This window comes from Vicia villosa, linkage group LG4, assembly GCF_029867415.1.
Source record: "Vicia villosa cultivar HV-30 ecotype Madison, WI linkage group LG4, Vvil1.0, whole genome shotgun sequence".
NCBI classification, from domain to species: Eukaryota; Viridiplantae; Streptophyta; class Magnoliopsida; order Fabales; family Fabaceae; genus Vicia; species Vicia villosa.
The window spans coordinates 101,100,440-101,123,779 of NC_081183.1; the positions used below are offsets into that span (position 1 = coordinate 101,100,440).

At 35.7% G+C, this 23,340-nt stretch overlaps 1 protein-coding gene across 1 annotated transcript; it reads right to left on the reverse strand.

Annotated features, from left to right (window-relative positions):
- Window positions 1-8,104: 8,104 nt before the first annotated feature.
- On the reverse strand, window positions 8,105-9,127 carry LOC131597577 (uncharacterized). Its single transcript, XM_058870268.1, has one exon. The coding sequence runs from the start codon at window positions 9,125-9,127 to the stop codon at window positions 8,105-8,107; it is 1,023 nt and encodes a 340-aa protein (XP_058726251.1).
- Between the last annotated feature and the right edge of the window lie 14,213 nt (window positions 9,128-23,340).

Here is a 23,340-nt window from a genome sequence, read left to right on the forward strand (position 1 = left end):
ATTCTTCATATTTCATATTGGGTCATCCGGTGTCGATTCTAACTGCAAATCATACATAAGTGTGACTTAGAGTCCCATTCAAATATTATTCTCATTCATAATTATATAATTTCACTTCTTCCATTTATCGACTTTAGTGTTACAGTGTTAATTAGAGCCGTTAAAATGGGCTAGTCGATAAGGACCGACCCAACAGGTCCAAAAAATCATAGGGTTTGGGCCTTAAAATTATATCCCATATTTTTTAGGGTTTTTTTAGCCCAGTTCTGAAAAGTCCGCTACTCATTAGGATTAGCCCATATGAACCGTGGGTAGACCATTAGGTCCGCATAACTATAAATTTTAAAAATATATATTAATATATATTATCTTACTACAAAATAACATATAAATTTTTCTCACTTCACTAAATTTCATCTCTATTTTATTCAATCTTTCTCTTTTAAATATTATACATTAATATAATTTACATTTTTTCATCGTATTATATTAGTTTTTCTCTTATAATAAATATTTAAGTATTATTTTATACAATTTTGATATATATTGTTTTTAGAAACACATTATAGTATTTATAAGAGATAATATATTACTTAAAATTGCATTATGTTTAAAATAACATAATTTTTAATTTTATTTATAATAAATATTATGGAGATTTTATTTTAACTTTTTTAAATAAAAAGCCCATTTAAGGCCGGGAAGCCCGAAGCCCGTCTAGGGCCGGACTCGGGTAGTGTTTACTGTGGAAATTGGTAAACAACCGCTGGTCCTCCCAAAACCTTGAAACTAAGGGTTACTTGCAAGATCGACCAGTTGATCTTAAGACCACGTGCTAAAGTTCTTCGGGATTGTATCTGTCTCGTCGAAGTGTTTGCCTAAGAAACAGTTTTCTAAGGCTGGTAGCAAATACAATGTTTTTCCACACTAACTGCTAGATTCGACCGACAGGTGACTCGTGACCGACGGTGCGAACTTAGACTTAGATTTTGTGATATTATGACTATTCCGACCCTGACCTTCTGGGGTGACTCGTGACCACCAGATAGCGTCGACTCAAGGGTGGTTTTCTGATGACAACAACCAATTTCAGTTTACTTGGTTGAAGCAATGATTAAAAGACAAAACAAATATTGGTTAAAAAGCACAATACAAATGAAAGCTTCGAAGCATATGAATAACAAGTAAAAGGATTGCATTGAAATTAAAGATGGTGATTCACATACATCAGAACTCTTAGCAACTCTTGTTTCCTGAAGGGTGGAAAATGGGCAGAGTGTAAGCAAGTAGTTTGATTGTAATAGTGAACACACCTTTTCTACATTATTCTAGCCTATTTATAGGCTTTACATGAAGTAACTATCTAGTACAAATCTACGGCTAAGATTTAAATTATCAGCAACCGCCTCACAGGATCTTTCTTTGTGTTTGGCGCCTTTGGCACACGATTCTGGACTGGTAACCACTTCCTTAATATTTCAAACTTTGAATTTTGAACTCTCGCGCTTCACTTGTTTCTGATAACCGTCTTCCGTCGACACCGTGTCCTACTATCGAACGCTTCATCTAAAAAACTGCTAAGTATGGAACCTCCAGGTTCGACTTCTGTTCTTGCTTCGACTCTTAACCATTTCGACATCATATACTATCGATATTTGCTTTGTTTTACTTTTGTGCAGGTTTCCTGTTAGAATGAGGGAGTCCTTTGATGAGAACACGTGTCTTGCTTTGCCTCTAGGAATTTTCTTAGGGTAACAAAATGCCCCTTCATAGATGTCACTTCGACCCACAGATGATGCGTGAAAGTGGCATCTATGAAAATCCTGAATTCGACCTAGCGTTTCCACTCCCCTCGTTTCGACTTGAATGTTTGCATTCACCTAGTGGAACAGGTTCACTGTAACGTCTTGTCCGCTGACGTCATGTCATTATTGCTTCCCCCACGTTTAGTGCCTCGAGACGTGGTTTCATTTAATGCGATGTAATGGCACTATTTTCGTGGCAACAGTGGGCTCTATGTGTGCAGAAACTTAGTTCCATCTACCCCCTTTTCCGCCACGTCTCTTCCTCCCAATGACGTTTTGTTGCTGGCTATAAATAGTCTTTTCTTAGAAAAAAATTCTCTTCTTTCCCGTCTTCATTGTTTCTCCTTCAGTTCTCTGCGTCTTCTGTTTTTCTCGAAACGTTTCTTCTTCCAAAAGTTTATTTGTATAACAATGGCGGCTTCTGCTTCAAACACATCTCCACCCAAGTCTTATGAGCTTCGCCTCATCGATGGCGAACCCTATGTCCCTGAACCTCCATTCGCCGACGAGAAAGCTAAAATCTGGCAATCTCAGGTACTTATTTCTTTTCATATTGAAGGCTCCCCCTTATCTTTCCTAGGTCCATTACCCGTCGATGCTCCTTCTGAAATTTATACCACTGATGAAGGCGCTTTCTTTCCCACTAGAAAAGACTCCAGACCATTAATAACTTCTCCGAGACCCCTCTCTCTGCGCTTTTATGATAGGAACTTTCGAACAGCTCCTCCACTGAAATGCCCTAAGTTTCCTGCCTGGATGGCACGCTTGAAACCCAGCAAGGGCAAACTGTGGGAAGATTTGGGTATCGACACCCTCCTCAACATGTCGCAAGAAGGCACTCCTTACTCTCACAGCATGTTGACAGCCGCACTCTTCTTCTGGGAAGGCTCAACGAACACCTTCCATACAGGCTGTGTTATGATTACTCCCACTCTTTTGGATGTTGCTGCCATTACAGGTTTAAAACCTGCCGGTCCCACGTTTAACCATGTGGACGTCGAAGTGATCCCTGTAAAGTTCGACGTTGGTGAAACAAAAAACCCAACCTTCAACAATTTTCTCACTCATCATCACAAAGACGCTCCCGACATTAGTGATGAGGAGCACGTCGCCTTCTTGACATATTGGTTGTCGAGATGCGTTTTCTGTTCCAGGTCCATGCAGGTGGCGAAGAAATTTGTCTATCTCGCCAGTCATCTACACAATGGTGAGGGCGTCGCTTTAGGACAACTGATATTGGCCAACCTGTACGTATCTCTGTCAGAAGTGGCCCGATAAATCAGACGCTACAATCCCAATGCCATAAAAAAGAAAAATGTTCTGGTGCATGGACCCTTCTTGTTACTGCAACTGTGGCTAAATGCCACTTTTACTGAAGAATTAAAACCCTTCAAGAATTTGAAGATAACTTGTCCTCCTGACAGAATCTGTAGTGTTTGGGAGCTCTTGTCAATGTTAACTCATGTCGATAAGGGTGCTCCCAAATTTTCCCTTTTCATATTGATGTTCGACCTGATGCTAAAAAGGGTCGATTTTCAACCATCTATGGCTCCTTTTGCTGATAGCAAGTCTGATCCTAAGTGGCTAGCCAACATCTTTCCTCCGGTGAGGGAAGAACATAAAAAACTTTCTGTCAACACCTGGCGTCGATTTTTGGTCCCCACTTTTCTATCATACTCCATTGCAAGCACAAACCCAAGTTTGGCAGCCTATCAGCCCAATTTGGTGGCTCGACAATTTGGCCTTTGTCAGTTGGTCCCAAAATCTCTGTACACCTCTCACGAGTTATTGCTGGACGTCCTAAACGACGAAGCATATGAACATGTTAAGGAAGATTACGACAATATATGGAAAAAAACGGCCCTCTCTTGTCTTCACAAATTTTAAACCATCAATCTACTGTACTTATGAGTTCGAAACCTGGTGGCGAACTTATTTTGTAACTTTCATTGGCGACCCTGATAAGAAGGTTTCAGAACTGACTCCTGCTATTGCTCATTTGTAGGGTAAACCCACTCAATGTAAGGCCACCAATATTAAACAAATTCAGGCTTTCCAGAAGTACTTTGGGGTGGTATATTTGCCCACTGATCTTCGTCGAACCATCTCTCAAGCGGCTGAGGCATTAAGGGAGAAGGTAACCAGCAAGATCCCTTCTTTAAAAATCCTTGGTTACGCGAAGGACAAATATCTCTTTGCACTTCATTTTGCAAAACTTAAATTTCCTCCCTTGCCCACTAGCCCTTTGGCTTTGGTATTTCGACCGCCAATCCCGGATTGGTACTATTATCCTTTGTCGGATGTCCAGAATGCTAATAAGAAAAAGGCCGCTAGAGTGGAATCGACGAAGTACAGCTTGGACAACTATCCAGGTGCCTTGCATATTGCCCCTCAATATGTGAGTACGCTCCCTGCCATTCCCAATGGTAACAGCTTCTTGGAAAGCTCCTTTCACTTTCTTCGACTCTTCGTGTTACTAATTTAGCCATTTCTTTAGCCATTCCTCTTGCAGCTATCAAAGACAATCCTCCCTCTAAGTCCGATAAAGTAGCTACTTCCAAGGCAAAGGTATGTCTTCGACCTTGCAGATTTCTATCCTCATGTTTTGCCTTGTTTTGACACTACTTTTGCAGCCAAAACCCGACACCCCCAGTTCTGATGACGAACCCATCTCGACTGCTATAAAGGTTCGATTTATGGTTTATTTCATGTCTGGCTATGTATTTGGTTTTTATTTTCTGCATCTGATTCTGATTGCCCGTCTTTGTGACAGAGTCGAAAGCATTATGTGGCTTCGACTGCTCCGTCTCCCCAATCCAAATCGTCCAAGAAGGACAAAATGCATGCTTCTGAAGGGCCGAAAGTAATTTTCTCTGACCTGACTCTCTGTGTCGAGTTATAATTTTGTCTTTGCATAACCTAATCTTTTTCCAGACATCTCAGGATGCTAAGACACTTCACCAATCCTCCCGCTCCACACATAAAAGAAAGCAGGAGTCTTATGCTGAAGGTGTGGCGGTCAAAAAACAAAAACCAAAACCCAAGGCCCCCGAGTCTCAAGGAGCTGCGCTTCTTGTCGAATCGGGTGAGGAATCAGAAGAAACTCATTCGTCCTTAGTTCTGAAACGGAAGAGTAAGATTTCTGTTCGAAATAACTCCATTTCAACTTTGTTTGGTACTAACTTTCAATTTCATACGTAGCTTCGGCAACTCTCTCTCCAAAAGCTCCAACAAAACAACCAGATTCTCCTATGGTTATAGCAGCTTCGAAAAGGGATGGAGCACAATGGACCTTCGACCCAGCGTTTCAGGTGCGAACTAAACCATGATGAGTTTGTGACTTTAGCCAAGATTTAGAATTTTTTTTTTGAAATTTTTTCTGTTCATTTCAGGCTGACCCTTCTAATCTACAAGCCGATGCTGCCGGTGTGGCTGAATACACTCCTCTCTCTAATGAAGCTTCTTCTCAAGAGGAACTTGCTTTAGCCGCTGGTGAGTTAATCGACTTAACTTTCACGGCTATCCGAAGTGATTCTGACTCTGTCACTAGTCCTGCTACATGCTATGCTTTTTATTCGACTAGTTTTAACTCTAGTCTTTCAGATCGCTCATCGACTCTGTCGTTTCTAGTCTAGGGGCTGCTGAAGGCAATATTGACCTTGTCGAAACTGCTCCTCCTCAACCTGATGGCGTGCAAAGTGATCTTCTGGCTGCCGAATCTACTCCTTTGACAACTACTGAAACTCCTCATGTCGACGAACCTACAGTCGTCTTGCCAACTACCGAGAAGGCTCCTTCGCCTCCGCCGACTATTGATGGTAATGTTGATCAGTCAGCAAAGAAAAACTTGGCTTCGACAGCTTCCATTGAAGATAGCGTTCAACCTTCTTCGATGGATATTGATATCGACTCTGGATTAGCAAGGCTGAACAGCTTCGTGAGCCAATATTCTTTTCCTTCTGATTCGGATCAATCCAGGGAGTACTCGGACAAAATAGGACCTGAAGCTGCCAAGGTCAAATGTTTAACCGACAAGCTCAAACTTCACGCCTTCATCCACGAACTGGTCGATTCACTGCATGATGATCCTAGTCTCGGCCAAGAGCTTCAGGAAACTTGTACTCAACTGCAGGAGTTGTAGATCTCTGATTTCTGCAGGCAAGCAGTAGAAGCTTTCGCTAAACTTCTTCCTTCTCTTATTGAGAATGTAGAGTTGACGAAGAAAAATGAAGATCTGATCGACGCTAAGCAGACAACTGTGAAGACCAATGTCGACACTGTAATCAAGGCGAAGCAGGTGATTGAAGAAATAAAGAATCAGCTTAGCCAAAAACGTCAAGAGCATCTTCCCAAGGCTGAGAGGTCCGTAGCAATTCGCCAAAGGCTTGAAGAGCTGTCGAAGGAGATGTCTGATTTAAACAAGGAATTAGACCTTATCAACAAAGAGGAAGAGGAGTTCTCTAAGGAGATTGCCCCCAAGCAAGAGCTGTGAATACAAGATCACAATCACAAAGATGTTTTTTGATTCATGGCAAACTCAATAAGCATACAAGCAACAAGGGACAAGCAGAAGAACTCAAGGAAAAGCAAGCATTGGTCATTTGTGACAGAGCAGGTCGACCTACTATGCATATAGGTCGACCCAACATAAGCAAAACAAGAAAAATGCAGAAAAGCAGCAGCTAGGTCGACCTACTGTCAACCCAGGTCGACCTAAAATGGAGAAAATTTCACATACCTCTGCTAGGTCGACCCACACATCAACTAGGTCGACCTAAACTGAAGAAATATCCCAAAAACTCATTTGAAGAGAATTTTGGTCGACCTACTTCCCAAACAGGTCGACCTAACTGGGAGCAAAATCATTTCAAGTTAATGCACCTCTGCTAGGTCGACCTAAGCTCTACAAGTGGTCGACCTAACTGATCAAAAATGCCAAAATGTCTGTTATTCTTGGCTCCAACTGATAGGCACTCATATATATTATCAAAGGTTCAATTATAAAATTAACACCAACGACTGAAAGATACACAAAGGCTTCTCATCTTCGTTCTTCGTCATCTCCAACACAATTACACATAATCATTCTTGCGTTGAGGGTTAGTGATCGAGTTCGATAACGTCCATGGAACGGAATTGAAGATTCCTAGTGGGTGAAGATTTGTGGGGTTTTTGGTGAATAAAATCTGCGGATTTTGTCCTCCAAGATAGGTGTTTCTTGGGGGTTTTTATCAAGAGGTTTCATCGAGGATCCATCTGAGTGTGAAGATTGAAGAACAAGGGTTCAAGGCAATTCAAGACACTGCAGAAAAGGGATTAAGTGAAGCTCTTGGATAACCTTGATCTGACTCAAGATTAAGGGGGAAGAAGATTCAAAGGATCGACATAATTGGTTTATGGTTTATCGCTTTGTTATCTTCTTTGTATAAACAGCTTTCAACATTAATGAAAGATTTCCCAATTTCAGTTTGGAATTGGGGGCAGACGTAGTCGTAGCGAGGACGATCGACGAACTGCCTAAACAAATATCGTGTTCTTGTCGCTTTTACCTTTTCATTTACGTTCTGTTCATATTTGGTTATAATAGCAAATTGATCAACGATTCGAGTGTTAAGATTGTGAATTAAGGTCTTATATAAACATGACAATCCATCACACATTGAACTACCATCAATTTGATCATTATCACCAAGTGTTTGTGTTTTTGCTTCTTTCACCATTACTGCATTGCAAACGTCGTTCATCATATAAGAAGTTAATTGATTTTCAATAGAGCTACGTATTGATTCTATAGTGTATTCTCTTATCGTTTATCTCAAGCTGGTTAGTGGTTTTAACACATATACAATCGTTTCAATAGTGGTTCGGAATAGACGCGAGTCGATTCAGAATCACTTCCGCTTAAAGTTCAATTAATTCCGCAAAACTGTGTAAGATCTATTCACCCCCCCTCTAGATCCTAAGGCCAGCGTCTAACAAGAGCATATGTTGAGGATGACTGTCGATGCCGTCGCCGTCAGCAAATCAATGGAACAAATTGAAACAGAGATTAAGATACTTAAGGAGGAATCCGACATCCTGGAGAACCGGGCCTCATACCTTCAGATCTCATTGCGCGAATTTCAAAAATTTTATGGCCGTTTGTAATCTTGTCGAGACCATCTGCGTATGGCTTAGTTTTGATGTAATTTCTCTTTAGTACTTTTTGTAACTCTTCGACAATTGGTCTCCGTACCAACCGTTTAATGCCATATTTTCATTTTACTTTCTGGTCTTTAATTTATTTAACCAGCTCTATTTCAATTTTTAATATACATTGTCGTAATAGTGAGCTCCTGAAGAGTAGGTTTGTATCCCTTTAAGTATTTACCATTTACCCATATGACCCGTCGATCTGGAGCTAACTCCTCTAACTCATAAGCGTTGTTGGTAAAAACTTGGATTACCTTAAACGGTCCCTCCCAGTTTGGTGACCATTTCCCTAGGAACCTGTCGTTTCTGTCCATAGGCAATATTACTTTCCAAACCAAATCGTTAATAGCAAACACCTTATTTCTTACTTTCTTGTTGTAAGCTCTGGCTACTTTTTCTTTTCGTCTTCTCAACGAATCTAGAGCCAGCATTCTTTCTTCATCTAAATCGAAGAGCTCATCTGTCATCATACTCCAATAGTCTTCGGATGGTATCTCATGCTGTCTTTGTATCCTTACCGATTGAGCGTATACTTCAACTGGTAACATGGCGTCATGTCCATATGTCAATCTAAATGGTGTAGTGCCAGTCGCCTCTTTGGGAGATGTTTGACATGCCCACAGGGCTTGACTTAAAGACTGATGCCAAATTTTTGGCTTTTTCCCTACATGCTTTTTTATCAGGCTGATTATCACCTTGTTGGCAGCTTCGACTTGACCATTCGCCTGGGCGTAGTACGGTGTCGACGTCAATAACTTTATGCCAACCTCCTGGGCAAACTCTTGCATTTTCTTCCCAGTGAACACTGTTCCTTGGTCGGTTGTGATAGTCTCTGGTATTCCAAATCGACATATAATGTGATCTTGTATGAAACCTATCACGACTTCTTGATCGACGTTTCTCAAAGCTACAACTTCGACCCACTTTGTAAAGTAGTCGATACCGACCAAAATGTACCTCTGCTGTTTCGATGAAGCTGGTTTTATTTCCCCAATTACGTCTAAAGCCCATCCTCTGAATGGCCAAGGCTTCACAATAGTATGCAATTCGCTTGCAGGGACGTGTTGGATGCCCCCATGCATCTGACACTCTTGACATCCTTTTGCAAATTCTATGCAATCTTTTAACATCGAGGGCCAATAAACCCCTGAGCGCATTAAAGTCCACTTCATTTTGTGGCCAACTTGATGCGCACCACAGGCCCCGCTGTGTACATTCGACACGGGCAGATAAGCTTCGCTCTCTCCCAGACATTTGAGCAGCACTCCTTCGGATGTTTTCTTGAATAGTTCGTTTTCCAACAAAACGAAACTAAGAGCCCTGTACTTGATTTTCCGATCTGTCGAACTTGTAGGGCTTCGCAAATATTCCACCAATGGCTTACGCCAGTCGTCTTCTTGTCCATTATCGACTGTAAAAATTTCGAAATCATGTCATAAGATGAATTTGTTTCCTTCAAATTAGGAAAATAAAAAGCATCTAAATATGAAGAGATTATTTTTTTTTTTAAATTAAAACATGGAAAAAATTTTAGGCAAATTTATGGAGCTAAAATGACGAGAATAAACATAATTAATTAAACGCGTACTCCCTGATGTAATTGTAACGTTAAGCCAAAGAAATTGAATAGAGAGAAAAATTGAAATCAATTTTAAAGTTATTGATTTTTTGACAATAAAATACGATAAATAAAAAATATTGATATTTTATTTATTTATTTTGGGAGATGTAAAAAATCTATAGAATAGACTAAATTTAGGCTAACATTTTAAAACGTTCGCCATTTGTCATCTAATAGGAATGTTTATCTAATATACATTTATAAAAATAAACGTATTTGGAAAAACCACATATACCCTTTTGAGTTCACACTACAAAAAGATGCTCTGCAGCGACGTGGATAACACGTCGCAACATGAAAAATCACGTCACAACAAAAAACTAGCGACGTGAGCAAACACGTCGCAGGAGCACGCGTGGCAACTCGGTAGCGACGTGGAGACCACGTCAGAAAGTAGCGACGTGATTCCAACGCCGCAATAAATTTACATGGGAAACATCCCACTGCAAGCAGAGCAGGTGTGGGAGAGTGTGATGTTGACTTTGTAGCGACGTGGTATTCACGTCGCTACATTAAATGCTATTTTTTTTTAAATTTAATCACGCAGGATATGAGTTGTTTTATATAATTAATTAATTAATTTATATAATAAAATTTATATATAATAAAATTTATATAATAAAATCTATAAAATAAAATTTATATAATAAAATCTATAAAATATAATTTATATAATAAAATTTATATAATAAAATTTTATAAAATAAATTCATATAATAAACTTTATATAATAAATTCAATTAAATAAAACTAAAAATTTAAAACTAATATTTTAATGAATTAAAATGTAGAATAAATTACATAAAAATAAATTAAAAACAAATAAAATACAAAATGTTTTTAAGAGGCATCATCATCCGGAAAATAATTATCCGGATTAAAATCATCACCCACTCCGTCATCCTCCGGCTCTTGCGGAGGAACATTACTGTAATTTCCACCTCCTTGCATAAACCGTCTTATCTGCTCCTCCATCTCAGCTTGCTTCTTCATAATGCCCTCTATCTGCCGCGCATGCTGCTCCTCCATATCAGATTGCTTCTTCCGCATCATCTCCATCTGGGCCTCATTTTCGCGTCTTGCCAATTGCCTTATTAATTCAGTTTGTTCCTGTGTCAGATTTGGTTGACGCAATCCACCCTCTCCATCCTAGACTCTTTGAAACAGATTGCGATCACCAGCTCTATAGTTGGACGCCAAATTTCCAGCCCCAAAAAAGCAACCATTAGGCCCTTTTTCTTTAATAACCTCACACCAAATATAGTGATCAACATCCGGGTGTAGCGGCTCCCCCTCTGCTGGCATGTATTGAGGATTATTTTCCAGAAAAATGGCAAGCAATCTATCATATTCTTCCTGCACACATATTCAATAAAAAAAATTTAAGTTAAATATTTACATTCATATTTAATTATACTAAATAAATATGTACATACTATAAATTAAAATATATTAAAAAGTTGCCACGTGATTTTCACGCCACAACTTATGATTTGCCACGTGATTTTCACGTGGCAATTTATTAATTGCCACATGAAATTCACTTCACAAATTTTTTATTAATTAAAAAAAATAAACAACGTAAATTTCACTTACAAGATACATCCTCGTGCGCTCGTCGACAAAACCTCCCGATCTCGTTGTCCGGGTCCTCGAAATCAGCTCAGGCATCAATGGTCTTCTCCCTAACTCCTTAGCCTGAATAATATAATAAAAATAATTAGTAAAATATATTATGAATAAAGATGTAACTTAAAAATTTTAAAATTTTTGCCAATCGTCGGGCATGCTCGGCGGTGCTAATACTTCCAACTGTGTTGACACAACCGCCCTTTTCAGATGCCCTCATCTTCTTAAAAGTTTCTGATATAACCCAGAATTCTGGAGTCCTCCAATATGTAACAAGCTCCTGAAAAACCTCCCGCCTATCCAGCTAGGACGGATGCCATGAAGCTCATAATTCTCCCTTACTCGCCGCAGCATATCAGACATTCTTTTAGAGCATCTGGTATTGAAAACTTTCTGAACCATTTTTTCACTCAATGGATCCCACACACATTTCTCCTGCAATAATGTTGTATGACATTAAAATAAAATGTTAATTAATTATAATGAGAATTTCATTTAAATAACCATAACTAAAAAAATAAATTAAATGCACAACTTAAATAAATAACAATACCTTAAACATTCTAAACCATTCATCTTTATTTTTGACGTCCCCATAGCTCTTAAAAGCTGATTTATACATCTGCTGAATTATATAGTTAACAATCCTAGCAGCAGTCCGACTCGGCGTAAAACTGAAACAAAAAATGAAAATGTTAGATATAAATTTATACAAAAAATGAAAATGTATACATACTATAAAAGTTTTTAAATAGGAAACTTACTTGCTTCCTTCGGGCTGAATCCAAAATCTACCGTCAACGACATGAATCTCATCGGGATCATCCCTCCCACGAAGATCAGCTCCATCTATCTCATTAACTGCCTCATCAACCTCACATGCTGGTACATGTGTGGGATGTGGGGTGCGTGAGCCTCCAACCTGTGTGGGGCGTGGACTAGGAGATCGTCCAGCGTGTGTCAGATGTAGACGGGGAGATCGTCTAGCCTGTGTGGGGCGTGGACTAGGAGATCGTCCAGCCTGTGTCGGACGTGTACTGCTTGATCCTCCCGTCTGCTGGAAGGATGAAGTCATCTGAATGGGATATGAAAAATCAGATCCTCTAGTCTGCTGGAAGGATGAAGGCATGCCAGTATGGGCGAATGGAAAGCTGGGCGGGGGGCCACCAGTATGTGTGAATGGAAAGTTAGGTCCTCCTGCCTGCTGGAAGGACGAGGGCACACCAGGATGCTGGAAGGATGGCGGTACCGCTGAGTACTGGAAAGATGCGGGTACCCCAGACGGGAATGTGTGGGAGGAGAGTAAAGTGGGTAAAAGCCTGAGTACTGGCTAAAGACATAGGATCAACATGACTCTGAGGGCGGGGACACACGGCCGAGTGAGGCACGTCACATACTACTATCCTCAGACGTTGGGACTTCTTACCACTATCTTTACTCTTAGGTGGCATTTTACCTATTTTATTATTCATCAACAAAAATAATAAATTCACTAAGATCAATATATATTCATTAACAAATAAATAGATATTCATTAACACATAAATAGATATTTAATAGATATTCATTAACACATAAATATATATTCATTAACACATAAATAGATATTTAATAGATATTACATTCAATGTTTAGTTATTCTTCATCTTCGTTATCCATATCATTCACTTCATCATTCTCTTCGTCATTCTCTTCATTATTGTCATCGGATTCAAACTCTTCATCATTCTCTTTGTCATTCTCTTCATTATTGTCATCGGATTCAAACTCTTCATCATTCTCTTCATCCACATTATTTTCAACCAACAATATAGATGCATCAACTTGATGTCCCTCAACAGTTGTGTCAGACAAACTTGTAATGTCTTCAGCTTCAACCACTTCATTAATTTGATCAACATCATCAACTTGATAGGCAACATCTTCTACTTGATCGCCATTTTCAATATGACCTTGCGGTTTTGTTTTTATTACAACACACCATCCTCTTTTACGTGTTACAAATGAAGGATAAGGTACATAATAAACTTGCCTAACAATATTTGACATTATGAAAGGGTCATACTCTTTGTATTTCCAGTTCATCTGAATCTCAACAGTACCGTATGACTTGTCTACTTTTGTGCCTCTACTTGGATCATACCATTCACAATAAAACAAGACAAATTTATTTTCTGAATCCAAGTAATGGTATACCAACTCGTAGATATGTTTAATAACTCCATAAAAGTCGTCTTCACCGCCATATGTAACTCCTTTTACAAATACACCACTGTTTATGGTTTTTTTCCCTTCGGTCCATGCCTCAGTGTGAAACTTATATCCGTTCACGAAGTATGTGTGCCAATCATTTGCGCTTTGGATAGGACCTTCTGCCAACTGCCAAGTTTCTCAAATGGAGTATTTCTGGAGTTGGTGGAAACACGCTAGACAATCTTTGCTTGAACCATAAGGGAAATTGAGCATGAATGACGCCGGATGTTGACTGTACATCGGTACTATGAAAATAGGCATTTTTAAATTCCCTACAAAATATACACCATAAGTTTAATAAGTTTGGTATACAGACATTGTCAACAAAGGTAAAAAAATTTGGGTAAACTTACTCAAGATATTGTTTAACTTCAACGCAGTTGATCAAGACATGGACATGTGCGGATTGCATTTCTTTCTGGGTCAACCAATGCACACTCTTCTTTCCAGAAGGTCGACCTGGAAGACCGAATACTGATAAGGTGAATTGACTCCTCTGATTTACATTTACCGGATTCCGTATGGTTCTAGGAGTTAACATCAAGTGATTCAAATAATGACTGCAAAAATGTGATGTTTCTCGATGCAGGTAATGTGCACATATAGAACCTTCAACTCTTGCTTTATTCTTCACTGACCGCTTTGAATCACCCATGAGCCTTTCAAACGGATACATCCACCTATATTGAACTGGTCACCAAGAAAAGCTTCATATGCAAGATGCACAGGTAAATGTTCCATGGAGTCAAAGAAACCAGGCGAAAATACTTGTTTTAACTTACAAAGAATGATTGCAATGTTTTGGTCCAACTTCATGATGTCTTCCACTTTTAAAGCTGGGGCACAAATATCTCTAAAAAATTGACTAATTTCAGTTAATGGATCAAGAACATGTTTGGGTAGCGAGCCAAATGCAATTGGTAACAATTGTTCCATAAAAATGTGACAATCGTGACTTTTCATTCCATGCAACTTCCCAGTGTTAGGGTCAACACACCTTGATAAATTCGATGAATACCCATCGGGCATTCTCAAATCTTTTAGCCATCGACAAACAGCTTTAGCTTCTTGGGAAGTCAGAGTGAAACAAGCCTTGGGTTTTAACAACTTTCCATTCGGTAGAGGCTTCAACTCCAACTCTCTTCTGTTACACCATTTTTCCATGTCTTGTCTGGCCTTTTCATTTTCTTTTGTTTTGCCTTTCACATCCATCACTGTGTTAAATACATTATCAAAAAAATTCTTCTCAATATGCATGACATCTAGATTATGGCGCAACAAGTTATCTTTCCAATACGGGAGGTCCCAAAATATATTTCTTTTTGTCCAATTATGCGTGACTTCGTATCCTTCAATTCGGAATTCTTTGCCAGTATCTGTAAATTTTGGTAGCTCACTAACTTGTTCCCATATAGCCCATGGTGGCAATCGAGGCGGAGGCAAATCTTTCACTCGTACATCTTTTTTAAAGTTTGTCATGTTTCTTCTATAGGAGTGATTTCGTGGTAGGAATCTGCGGTGAGAGTCAAACCACGAGCTTTTCCCACCTTTATCCAACGTGAACCCTTTGTTGTTTCCCATGCAAAGCGGACAACCCATTTTGCCATGCGTACCCCAACCAGACAACATGCCATATGCTGGAAAGTCGTTGATGGTCCACATCAAGGAAGCTCGCATTGTAAAGTTTTCTTTACGTGATATATCATAAGTCCATTCTTTAATCCACAATCTCTTCAAATCATCAATTAAAGGTTGTAAATACACATCAATTCCTGCTTTTGGACTCGAAGGTCCTGAAATGACGCACGTCAAAAACATGTATGGTTTTGTCATGCACATCTCAGGAAGGAGGTTATAAGGGGTTATAATAACTGGCCAACAAGAATACATACTTCCCGACGCTTGAACATAAGGAGTAAAACCATCTGAGCATAATCCAAGCCTGACATTTCTAGGTTCTGCAGAAAAATCAGGATTTATTCGATCAAAGTGCTTCCATGCCTCGCCATCAGATGGATGTCGCATAGTGCCTGGACTTGTTTTATTTGTGTGATGCCATGTCATTTGACTTGCACTGTGCATTGAAGCAAACATTCTTTTTAACCTTGGTATTATCGGAAGATAAAACATGGACTTTACCGCTACACGGTCTTGATTAGTGTTAACGGCTCTACTGCGAACTTTATATCTTGGACTCATACAAAACTTACATTCCTCCAACAATCCATCTTGAGTACCAAACTCATTATCGTAAAACAACATACAACCATTAATGCAACAATCAATCTTTCTTACTCTTAAGCCCAACTTCGACACCAACTTCTTTGCTTCATAAAATGTTGTAGGCAAGTTGTCTTTCATTGCAGTTGAGTCCAACATCATTTTTACGAAGAATTCCAAACACTGATCGGGAACATTCCATTTTTACTTGGCGGCCAACAATCTCACACACATTGATAACTTTGAGTCAGACGATAATCCAAGCCTGACATTTCTAGGTTTTGCGGAAAAATCAGGATTTATTCGATCAAAGTGCTTCCATGCCTCGCCATCAGATGGATGTCGCATAGTGCCTGGACTTGTTTTATTTGTGTGATGCCATGTCATTTGACTTGCACTGTGCATTTAAGCAAACATTCTTTTTAACCTTGGTATTATCGGAAGATAAAACATGGACTTTACCGCTACACGGTCTTGATTAGTGTTAACGGCTCTACTGTGAACTTTATATTTTGGACTCATACAAAACTTACATTCCTCCAACAATCCATCTTGAGTACCAAACTCATTGTCGTAAAACAACATACAACCATTAATGCAACAATCAATCTTTCTTACTCTTCAGCCCAACTTCGACACCAACTTCTTTGCTTCATAAAATGTTGTAGGCAAATTGTCTTTCATTGCAGTTGAGTCCAACATCATTTTTACGAAGAATTCCAAACGCTGATCGGGAACATTCCAATTTTACTTGGCGGCCAACAATCTCACACACATTGATAACTTTGAGTTAGACGATCCATCAAACAACGGCGTATTCATCTCATTTAATAACTGATAAAATTTCTGCGCTTCCTCATTCGGCAACTCTTCCCCATCAAAATCTTCAGGTTGATCATAGGTCACGTTCACACCAAAAGCATCCTCAACCATGTCACCAATCAGATTATAGTTTTCCTCATATTCCATAGGCGGTCGACTACTTGAAGCATGCGAGTTGCTAGTCTCTGGTACGTTACTAGGCAGTTCTTCACCGTTAAACGTCCAAACCCAATAATTTGCAATGAAACCCCTTCTATGCAAATGAGATGTTATTTCCTGTGGGTCACTAATTATTGGTCTACATTCACATTTAAGACAGGGACACCTAACTCCTCCTTCGCTTCGACATAATTCCTGAGCAAACGCCCAACTGATAAACCCTTCAACTCCAACTATAAAATTGGGTTTAAGTCCCATTCTTCTTGGAAATGTTCTATCGTACATCCAACTACGATAATACCGATAATATTTCATACTGCATATTTATACAATCATTGTCATTTTGAGTTTTAGTAATATTAATCAACTTAATATTATTCTTAGACGTATACTAGTGAATATTTATTATTCTTAAAAATATTATTTAATAACAATACTACTAATATTTTTAACTACACATGTTATATTGAACATATGTTAACCATAAAGTTACTATTTTATTAACTACACATTTTAAACTACACATATTAAAAATATTATTTAATAAAAATACTACTAATATTTTTAACTACACATGTTATATTAAAAATACTACTATTAAATATTTTTAACTACACATGTTATATTTTTAACTACACATGTTAAAAATACTACTATTAAATATTTACTATTATAAAAAATATTATTTATGATGCACGTGATTACTTATATTTTTTATTTTAAATATACATATATAATATATATTATACTTTTAATATATATTTTAATTTAAAAAATGTATTTTCAATTTAATAACAATAACATATATTTCAATTTTAGAAATATACCATATAATCATATTATATTTTATTTAATTTTAAATATACATATATAATATATATTCTACTTTTAATATACATTTTAATTTTAAAAAAAATGTATTTTTAATATAATAACAATAAAATAACATATATTCTTTTTCTATTTAACATATATTATTTTTTAGTAATATTCAGTTTTTAAGATTAATATCATAAAATACATATATTTTATTTAGAAAATAAAAAACAATTTTAAAAATAAATCTAAATTTATGATGCACGTGATTACTTATATTTTTTTATTTTAAATATACATATATAATATATATTATACTTTTAATATATATTTCAATTTAAAAAAATGTATTTTCAATTTAATAACAATAACATATATTTCAATTTTAGAAATATAACATATAATCATATTATATTTTATTTTATTTTAAATATACATATATAATATATATTCTACATTTAATATATATTTTAATTTTAAAAAAATGTATTTTTAATATAATAACAATAACATAACATATATTCTTTTTCTATTTAACATATATTCTTTTTTATTAATATTCAGTTTTTAAGATTAATATCATAAAATACATATATTTTATTTAGAAAATAAAAAACAGATTTTAAAAATAAATCTAAACATTTTTCTATTAATTTTTAAAATTCTAAAATACATATATAATAGTTTTTCTATTAATTTTTAAAAACAGATTTAACATAATATATATATATATATATATATATATATATATATATATATATATATATATATATATATTATGTAAATTAATAACCTAATTAAATTTAAACAACAACATAATATTTAATTTATAATTTCGTTTTATAATAACCTAAAAAAACTATTAAAAACTTACCTCTTCTTCAATCTACTCCTCCTCCTTCTTCTTCTTCTCCTTCACCTTCTTCTTCCTTCAAATTAAATGGAAACAAAAAAAATTAAACTATTGACAGCATAAAACACAGTATGAACACAAAATTATAAAACAGTATGAATACCTTTTAGTGCGATTGAATGGGATTGAAAGTTTGGGGATTTTGGGAGAGGAGAAAATTTGGGGTTTGAGGAGGAAATGGGAGAGTTGCAGAGAAATATATGAAATGGTTTGAAATGGTAAAGGGGAAGAAGAAAAACGTGTGTATTGATTAACACATCAGCGACGTTAAAATCACGTCGCAACCTTGACACGTGGGTTCCACGTCGCTACACTCAAACAGTCATAACAATAATTACACACTCTGCCACATCTGTAAAAGTGGCAGAGTTATTTTCCCAAGTAAAAGGTTGCGACGTGGGGGTAACGTCGCTACTAAAATTTAAAAAGTTTCAAATCTCCCTCCAGCTACAACGTTGAAGTTTGTATTTTTTTTTATTTTTTACTTTTTATTAGCGACGTGACTTAAACGTCGCAACTGTTTTAAAAAAAACCAATCTCTGACACGTCTGATTATAACGTTGGATTGATTTTTTATATGTCGCAGGAGAACATATTTCTTGTAGTGTCACGTTTAAATTTTTTTGATTTCAGGGTTAAAAATGACTAATCAACGCCATGCTTGAACCACATTCATTTGACAATTAATATTGTTGACAATTAATATTGTTGATGTGTGTCATCATCAAAAATTTTGTTGAATTTTATATTATTTTTAATTCACTAATTATTTATTACTAATTAGGTAATTTGTATCAATTGAAAATCACAAATGGAACAATTGGAAAAAGCAAAACATTTAAACATCTTTAGAAAAAGAAACGTCTTCGAATAAACCATCCTTCTCTGCTAAACCATTAAAAAGCCATCTTCATCTAAGATCTAATCTAACTCACCAACTATTTTTTCTCTCTATATAATCTGCAACTTTCAGTGAGCAATAGAGAAAGGATTTATCCTTACTGCATTCAGAGAGTTTTTGATGTTCTATCTACTCTTTTTCTTTCTGTAGGTTCTTCACAAGAGTCATGGTTTTGATTTGCGGTTTCACAGAGAGAAAAAGACAGCAAGGTTTTTTTTTTCTTTTAAAATGAAAAGAGAGAGTCATGGTTGATGTTGACGATTCATATTGAGAGAAAATGAAATCATATTTTTCTGAGATGTGGTTTCGATTTGTTCTAAAAAATAAAAGAGGAATTTGTCGACTAACTTGCGTTGTTTTTTAGTTTTTTATTTTGTGGTGTTTTGCAGTATTTTTTCGATTTGTCCAAAAATATCTCTTCTCAAATCCCATGTCTTTGGGACCAAGAACAAGTAACCATATTCTTTTATTCATTTCATATAAAAAAGATTTGATCTTTACCCATATCATGTTTTGGTCACACAATTTTTAACCTAAAGTTGTGGTTTTTACTTTCTAGAATATTAATTTGAAGTAATATTTATTTGATTAATTAGTTGAGTTAATAGGTTGATGTTAATTTGTGGTTTGTGATTGGAGCACTTCACTGATAACTTACAGCCGATGGCATGGTTTTAAATTGCGGGCAGCAACGCATCGGCAATAGACCGCAATTGCGGTGTGAATGAAAATCACACGCAACAGCCGCATCACCACCGCAACAGAACGGTAAATAACGCAGTATAATGGTGTTTCAACTGCAACAGACCGCAACATACACTTATTCAGTTTAAAATTATTCTTAATAAAACCAAAGCAAGAGAATAAGAATATTAAGTACAAACTGAAAAGTATCTAAAAACTTACAGAAGAATCTTAGATAAAATAGAATAAGAATCTCTGATACATACCTTTATGTCATTTATCAGCTTTTCTTAGATTCCAAATGAATATTATACCAGTTCATAACTTCATATATATCAGCTTTTCTTAACTTCATTTGCTCAATAATTTTCTTTCACCACTGCATAACTTCAATGAATATAATACCAGTTCCGAATCTCAAACTTCATTTCACTTCAAACTTCCATCAATAAGTTTCTCTCTTTTCTCTCAAACTTCATTGTAAGTTTCTCTCATTTCACTTATATATTGGAATAGTTTCTCTTTGCTTCACTATATGCTTGATTTTTTATTTCAAATTAAGAAAAAAACTTGGTCATTATTGTTGTAGTTTACTGGAAAAATTAGAGAAAAAGAAATGAAGAAAATATGGGTTGTTGTTTTAACGCAGGAACAATAGGTAGAATAGAGGGAAGAACATAAAAAATATTTTCTATGATATGTTAATTTATTTATGATTTATGATATGTAGGCCCATGTTATCATTTATTTCCTGAAACATGATAAGCCACGTATGGTTTTTCTTAGCCACAAATATGAAATGTGATATAAATGTCATAGTTTAAATTTAATTTAGGGTTAATACTACTTTACCCCCTGCCATATAGGCGAGATTCGGTTTACCCCCTCTAAAAAAAACTTATTGGACAAACCTTGCAAAATAAAGATTCCATCAAATTTGACCCTGATCAATTTTTTTGACCAAGATTCTTAGAATCTTGCCTACATGGCATTTTTGGTAGTGCTGACTGTACAGCACATAAGCAATGTGGCACAGTCAGCACTGCCACGTGGATTTTAATTTTTTTTAATTTTTTTATTGATTTTTTTTAAAAATTTTTTTAAATTTTTTTTGTTGATTTTTTTTTAAAAAAAATTTAATATTTTTTTTGTTGATTTTTTTTATTATTATTTTTTAAAAAATATTTGACAGTACCTGCGGATTTACATACGAATTTGACAATACCCGCGGATTTACCTACGGATTTAAAAATACCTGCGGATTCACCTACGGATTTGACAATACCTGCGGATTTACCTACAAATTTGGCAAGACCTGGGGATTTACCTTTAAAAATACTTGCGAATTTGACAATACCTGCGGATTTACCTGCGAATTTACCTGCGGATTTACCTACAAATTTGACAATACCTGGGGATTTACCTTTAAAAATACCTGCGAATTTGACAATACCTGCGGATTTACCTGCGAATTTACCTGCGGATTTACCTACGAATTTGACAATACCTGCGGATTAACCTACGAATTTACCTGCGGATTTACCTACGAATTTGACAATACCTGCGGATTTACCTACGGATTTAAAAATACCTGCGGATTTACCTACGGATTTGACAATACCTGCGGATTTACATATGGATTTACTTGCGGATTTACCTACGAATTTAAAATTACCTACGAATTTACCTTTAAAAATACATGCGGATTTACCTGCAAATTTGACAATACCTGCGGATTTACCTACGGATTTGACAATACCTGCGGATTTACCTACGGATTTGAAAATGCCTGCGAATTTATATATAATAAAAATAAATTTTAAATAATAATTAAAAAATTGGAAAAAAATATTAATTTTTAAAAATTGGAAAAATATTTAATTTTTTTTAAAAAAAATAAAAAAAAAGTTCTAAAAAATCAACAAAAAAAAAAAAAAAAAATCAATAAAAAAAATCAATAAAAAAATTTAAAAAAAAATAAAAAAAATTAAATTCCACGTGGTAGTGCTGACTGTGCCACATTGCTTATGTGCTGTACAGTCAGCACTACCAAAAATGCCATGTAGGTAAGATTATAAGAATCTTGGCCAAAAAACTTGATCAGGGTCAAATTTGATGGAATCTTTATTTTGCAAGGTTTGTCCAATAAATTTTTTTTTATAGGGGGTAAACTGAATCTCGCCTATATGGCAGAGGGGTAAAGTAGTATTAACCCTTTAATTTATTTATTTAAATTTTGGTTAAAATTTAGGAGGGAATTTATAGAGGGAATATGGTGTGTGTAGAAAATAAGTCAAAAAAAATATCTTTGAAGTTAAGATAATTTTAATTTTTAAATAGTTTATTGATTTTTTTATAAGTTAATTATGTTAATATTAAAAATATTTTTAAAAAATTGTTAAATTTTAGTCACCTAAAACTTAAATTTTTTATTAAAAAAAAAACTATTTTATATTTTTGACAAACAATTTTTGTTATGTTAGTTAATTTTTGAATAATTTACTTCTTTTTTTATATTTAGTTAATGTTAAAAATATTTTTTTTAAATTGTTAAATTTTAATCATCTAACACTTAAATTTTTTGAGTAAAAAACTATTTTATATTTTTGACAAACAATTGTTTTATGTTAGTTAATCAATTAGTTTTTAAAAAAATATTAGATTTTATTTAAATTTTATATTTATCTCTAATTATTTTTTATATTAAATTAATAGGTGTTATTAAATATACACAATGCCACCAAGAGAAGAATTCCCTACAAAAGCTTTGGATGGTGCTCCAAGTAATGATATTGGGTGGTATTTTGGAACGCCAGAACCCGGAAGTCGCAACAATGTTCGTTGCAAACTTTGTAATGTGGTAGTAAAAGGTGGCATTACAAGATTGAAGCAGCATGTAACACATATGAAAGGACAAGTTGCAGGTTGTGCTAGAGTAACAACTATGGTTAGAGAAAATATGATGAAACTTCTACTTGATTCAAAAGCAAAGAGAAATGATTCTAAAAGAAGAAAAGAAGAATTTGAAGAACGTTTAAGAGAAGATGTTGAACATGAAGATGAAGATGTGGATACTCTTATTTATGATCAATTGAGATATGCAACACAACAAAGCCTTAGATCACATCAAGAATGGGAAAATATGCAACAGTTCAGACGAGAAACAACAAGCTCTGAAAATGTAAACGAACATGGCGGAAGCTCTCGTGTTAGTGTTAGTGGGGCTGAAAGTCCAGAAGATATCTCTTTTTCTTTGAGATCTACTAATATTGATCTTGTTAGGAGCAAAAGCATGAAGCAACCAAGAGCTGGTAAAGGGTTTTTG

What these genes read in the sequence shown, in the direction of transcription:
- LOC131597577 (XM_058870268.1), bottom strand. Translation starts at nt 9,127, where the DNA reads ATGTTAAAAGATTGCATAGAATTTGCAAAAGGATGTCAAGAGTGTCAG.